This window comes from Chironomus tepperi, unplaced genomic scaffold, assembly GCF_022539635.2.
Source record: "Chironomus tepperi strain 1889 unplaced genomic scaffold, CSIRO-AGI_Ctep_v1 contig_359, whole genome shotgun sequence".
NCBI lineage: Eukaryota > Metazoa > Arthropoda > Insecta > Diptera > Chironomidae > Chironomus > Chironomus tepperi.
The window spans coordinates 575,828-580,331 of NW_027226481.1; the positions used below are offsets into that span (position 1 = coordinate 575,828).

General features: G+C 33.0%; 2 protein-coding genes across 2 annotated transcripts; one reads left to right on the forward strand and one right to left on the reverse strand.

Moving 5' to 3' along the window:
* Positions 1-235: 235 nt before the first annotated feature.
* LOC139094973 (pancreatic triacylglycerol lipase-like) lies at positions 236-1,752 on the reverse strand. Its single transcript, XM_070646208.1, has 4 exons — positions 1,209-1,752; positions 874-1,111; positions 672-815; positions 236-617 (listed from the first exon to the last, which is right to left on the reverse strand). Exons 1-4 carry the CDS (start codon positions 1,560-1,562, stop codon positions 346-348), a joined length of 1,008 nt encoding a protein of 335 aa, XP_070502309.1. The 5' UTR covers positions 1,563-1,752; the 3' UTR covers positions 236-345.
* Positions 1,753-1,941: 189 nt separating this feature from the next.
* Positions 1,942-4,158, forward strand: IntS10 (integrator complex subunit 10). The gene is made up of 3 exons (XM_070646169.1): positions 1,942-2,255; positions 2,313-3,862; positions 3,982-4,158. Exons 1-3 carry the CDS (start codon positions 2,137-2,139, stop codon positions 4,110-4,112), a joined length of 1,800 nt encoding a protein of 599 aa, XP_070502270.1. The 5' UTR covers positions 1,942-2,136; the 3' UTR covers positions 4,113-4,158.
* Positions 4,159-4,504: the final 346 nt, after the last annotated feature.

Below are 4,504 nucleotides of genomic sequence, written 5' to 3' on the forward strand. Positions count from 1 at the left end.
AGATGATGAAGATTCTTTTCATGATGACTAGGTCAAGATATTTTGAGTTGATGTTTAGGTAATCTAGATCTTCAGGTGGTTTTTTGGACGAATATAGAGTAGTTCAGGGATAAATTCATTGGGAGAATTTTTGGGAGTCAATCAGAATCAAGTTGATTCAACTTTATACACAATTCAGGTCAATTTCGAGCTCTGCAAATCATAAAGTCATTTAAAATCAACTGGATGGGCCTTTTTGATATTTTTTATTCCAAAGTTTCAATTTTTTGATAAAATCAATGAACTTAACAAATTTAAAAATTCCAAAAGTTGGCTCTTGACTTCAATTTAATAATATCCTACATTTCAGGTAGAACGAACTGACTCTGTTGAATAATAATTAAAGATTCCATCAGAACCTCTCGAGAAGTTAGCTTTGCTGTTTGTATAAAAATAAAAATCTCCAAGAATTTGAGTGTTTGCATTAAAACCCAAATAATTCAAGTTGTAGACGTGATGACCAGAACAAATATTTTGTTGAAAGCTTCGCCACGAGTCGCACTTGATTCCACTAAATCCCGTCGGCGAGTTTATAGATTCAGCAAAATATTGAACAGATCTCAAGTGACTGCATTGGTCTAGAAGGAAGTTTAAATTAATTTGAAGCTTAAATTAGAGATTGATCAACTTACTTTCAATCTTGAAAATGTTTGTTTTGTCAAAGTCAGGACAGTTGGGCTGATTGCTACCTCCATTTGGCCAGAAGTCTACATGCCCTGTGCCAACGGATATACCAAAATTCTCAGCATCAGTGTGGATGATTTGCACAAAGGCAGCTAAAAGGAATGAAATGAACTAAAGGAACTGCATCTGTCAATTTTATAAAGGATATACCGTCATTAATGTTCAAAGCAACAACATATGGATTGAGTGGATAAAATGCAGGAGTTGCAGGGTCCAAACCAATAATATGTGGAATTTTCAATGTTCCATTCGAAAGCTTTTGAATAGTTCTTCCAACTTCTCCCATAATATGAGCACCAAGTGAATATCCAACCAAAGCTACACGGTTGATGTCAATTAAATTGTTCTCATGAAGATCAACTAAGGTTTTGGCGAACAGTTGTCCTATCTGAGGAATTAAGAATAGTTAATTTTAGTATCTATCTTGTAGCTACTTGTTCCTGGCATTTAGGTATTCCCTACACACTAAGCTAGCCCAAACTTACCTTAATAGCATTAGGAACAGCATCAAAAATGTAATTTCCACCAGAAAAGTTTCCATAGTCGAGAACTAGCAAGTTAAACTTGTCACCTTCCTTCAGAACTGCTTCCGCGATAATTTGATTGCTTATAGATCCAATATTCTCAAGAAAGTCAAATGTGTAGATGATTGTGTCCTTTTCTGAGTCAAATGCTTCGTGATTGAATATTTTAGTGACATTTTCAAGATTTACACTGACTGCAATGTCATTAAAATACACCAGATTTACATCTTTAAGCTGTATAGGTCCACAAGATTCACATTTCACAAATATAATAAAAGGCAGAAGAAAAATTGCTTCCAAGAATGCTTTTTTCATATTTTAGAATGAATAATTAAGTAGATACTGAGAGGAATCATGAAGAAAAGTGGCTTATATACGGATTTAGAATTTGGTAATATTATCTGACTGGGTTTATCTGCTTTAGTGTCGCATTTTATTATACACAGGCTTTCTCAATTAGAATTCAATGTTAATGGAAATTTACATTATTTTTAAATCAATCAATAAACCACAAATCTAATATTTCACAGATATTAAGGAAAAGTTCTGAATTATTACAAGTTTCGCGGACATATATTTCTCTAAATGTTTAACGTCTTTTAAAAATTCAAATTTAAAATCGATAAAATTTTGAAATCATTTTAACGTACTTTAAATTTTTAAACAAATCAGCTCATAACGCCCCCTACAAAACTTCACTTTGTTTGTAAACAAATCTTTCTGTAAATTATTTAAATATCAAAATTCTCCAATTTTAAAGTAAAGACTAACTGTTTATAGTGATTGTCCATGTTATTTATTAAGTCAAGTCGTGAATGAAAGCAGTTTTCAACTTTTATCAGCACATAAGACTTAATAACAAAGATTTTAAATTAAATTTGACAAAATTATGGATACGGAAGTGAAAAACATAATTAGCAAGGCATTAGCTTTAAAAGAAACAGATTTGGAAGCATCTAAGGCACTCATAATCACAGCTAAGACATTATTTCCAAAACATTATGAAGTGTAAGTAGTTAAATTCCAATAAGCCGGTTAAATTATCTAATCTTCTATATTCTGTAGATTCTACACAGATTATCAGCTTCAGAAGTCATCTGGAGACTATGTAAATGCAGCAAAGAGCTTCAGTTATATTCTTCTTTGCTTTGAAAATGCTGAAATTGTCCATGAAATCAAAAAACTTGTAGAATCCCTGAAAAAAGCTGACAAAAATGAAAACTTGAATGAGCAAGACAATTTCTATGTCAATATGTTCCAGTGCTTCTCTAATGGTCCAGCAGGACAAAAAATTGTCATGATGTTGACTGAAACTAATGATTCTAATGATTTTGCTTATATCCGAATTATGAAGAAATTTTCGCGCAATTTTAACATAAATGCACCTCGACTCCTTGAGAAGATCCTCAATGGAATCAACACATCCCCAATAGAGTACACAGAATTACTTGTAAAAGAAGTTTTGCCATTAATGATGAACGAGCCATCAGAAGTGCCATCTGATCTGTTATACAGACTCCTCTCGATTGTCTTTAAATATTACATTTCTAATTTCTATAATGCTGAAAAGCACATAGCTGAAGAAAGCAGAATCAAGCTCTTTGAGTTCTTTCAGTGGATTGGGAAGCTCCTTAAATGGGAACCATTTGCATACAATCCATCAACATGGACGAAAGACATTTACTGGCAAAAACTTAAGCAAATCGAGAGCGTTCCAACATGCGACAGTAAACAAATCTTCTATTTATGTTGCTATCTATTCTTTATATCCGCACAAGATTATTTGGAAAGTACAAAAGTGAAAATCGATGGCCATGAGGTTCAATATATTTTGATTGATGGACTTTCTGAAATTGAGAATTCGCCGCCCTTAATGAACATTTTGCATGAACCGCCATTTAGTCATGATATCTTGACCTCATTCCTGACTGCTTTTAAGGCACAGGACTTGCTGCAGAGAAATGTAATGTTCTATCAAGATTTTAACAAAATTTTATTCGATTTAAACATCACGAGGCACATTAATCGATTAGTCGTGGATTTTGCCATCTATTTGAGGAGCAATACAGATTCCTTCAATCTCATAAACAGCAGTAAAATCAGCAATTTAGAGAAGAAACTTCGATTGCTTAGCTTAGTCGTCAATACAGTCAATTCAACACGCGAAACATTCGATTACATTCGTTCAATAATCACGGATTTACCGACAGTCAATGGCACTTTCCTCAAAAATATGACACCGGATCGAAGTTTGTTGTTCTTGCCATTAACACGATACGCAATTGTACAATATTGTACACGAATTATCATCAATCACCTCAAAAGGAAGGCATTCAAAGAAAGTTCAATCACGAAAGGAACAATTGACGATTTTCAGCTTGGAAGTCTTTTAGTTCTACTGCAATTAGAATTTTATGACAATATACCACTAATTGAACATATATTTGAAGTGATTCGTGTAAAAGGATTGGAGTTCCCCTTATTTACATCATACATAATTAATATTGACATGATTGAGGAGTTTATGAATATTCATCGAAGTGCTGAAGTGAAATTAAAATTATTCTCATCAGCGATGACGCCGACAAGTCAACAAAGAAGAATTGGAACAAGGGGTAAGCATTGTTTGGACATTTCAACTTCTTGGACATTTCAGTTAAAAATTCAAAATTTTAAAAACCGTTAAATTTCAAACTTGTCTAATTCAAATAAGTCTTTGATTATCCCTTCATAGGCGCTGACAAGAATGTCAAGGAAGTCATCAAGCAGCAAGTAACTCGCTCGAATGAGAACATTGTTGACCTAATAATCCTCTTCATAGATCAAGAGCACATGAATGTTCTAACAAATTTAATGGCATTTTAAATAATAAATTATGATGTGAAAAATTCTAAATTTGTACAGGAATAAAGCGATGTAGTGTATTTTTTATTTAACAATTCCTTACCGTAGACACAACATTTTCGTTTCAGTCATATAGCGTGCTTTCACCTTTGTGGTCGTTGTGGATGGAAAAATGCAAATAATAATTGTTCTACAGCTTAAGAACTAATTGAGAACTCTATTAAGGTGTTATTAGTGTCTATTTTAAATGATTATAGAACAAAGTAGAGTCGATTACAATAGTGCCGATGGACAGAGTCAAAAGTCGAAGTCGTTCCGATTTCCGAACATTTTCAGTAAATTTAAGTCACCTTCTAATGACTTGAAGGGTGAAAAGGCTTCAAAGTTTTCATTTCACAAGCTTTTCAAGCGAA

Excerpts from the sequence above, each read along its gene's own strand:
- LOC139094973 (XM_070646208.1), bottom strand. The coding sequence starts at position 1,562 with ATGAAAAAAGCATTCTTGGAAGCAATTTTTCTTCTGCCTTTTATTATA. Across the intron at positions 1,112-1,208 it reads CTGTTCCTAATGCTATTAAG|ATAGGACAACTGTTCGCCAA; the intron begins GTAAGTTTGGGC and ends TTAATTCCTCAG. Across the intron at positions 816-873 it reads TGCTTTGAACATTAATGACG|CTGCCTTTGTGCAAATCATC; the intron begins GTATATCCTTTA and ends CATTCCTTTTAG.
- IntS10 (XM_070646169.1), top strand. The coding sequence starts at position 2,137 with ATGGATACGGAAGTGAAAAACATAATTAGCAAGGCATTAGCTTTAAAA. Across the intron at positions 2,256-2,312 it reads TTTCCAAAACATTATGAAGT|ATTCTACACAGATTATCAGC; the intron begins GTAAGTAGTTAA and ends TATATTCTGTAG. Across the intron at positions 3,863-3,981 it reads AAGAAGAATTGGAACAAGGG|GCGCTGACAAGAATGTCAAG; the intron begins GTAAGCATTGTT and ends ATCCCTTCATAG.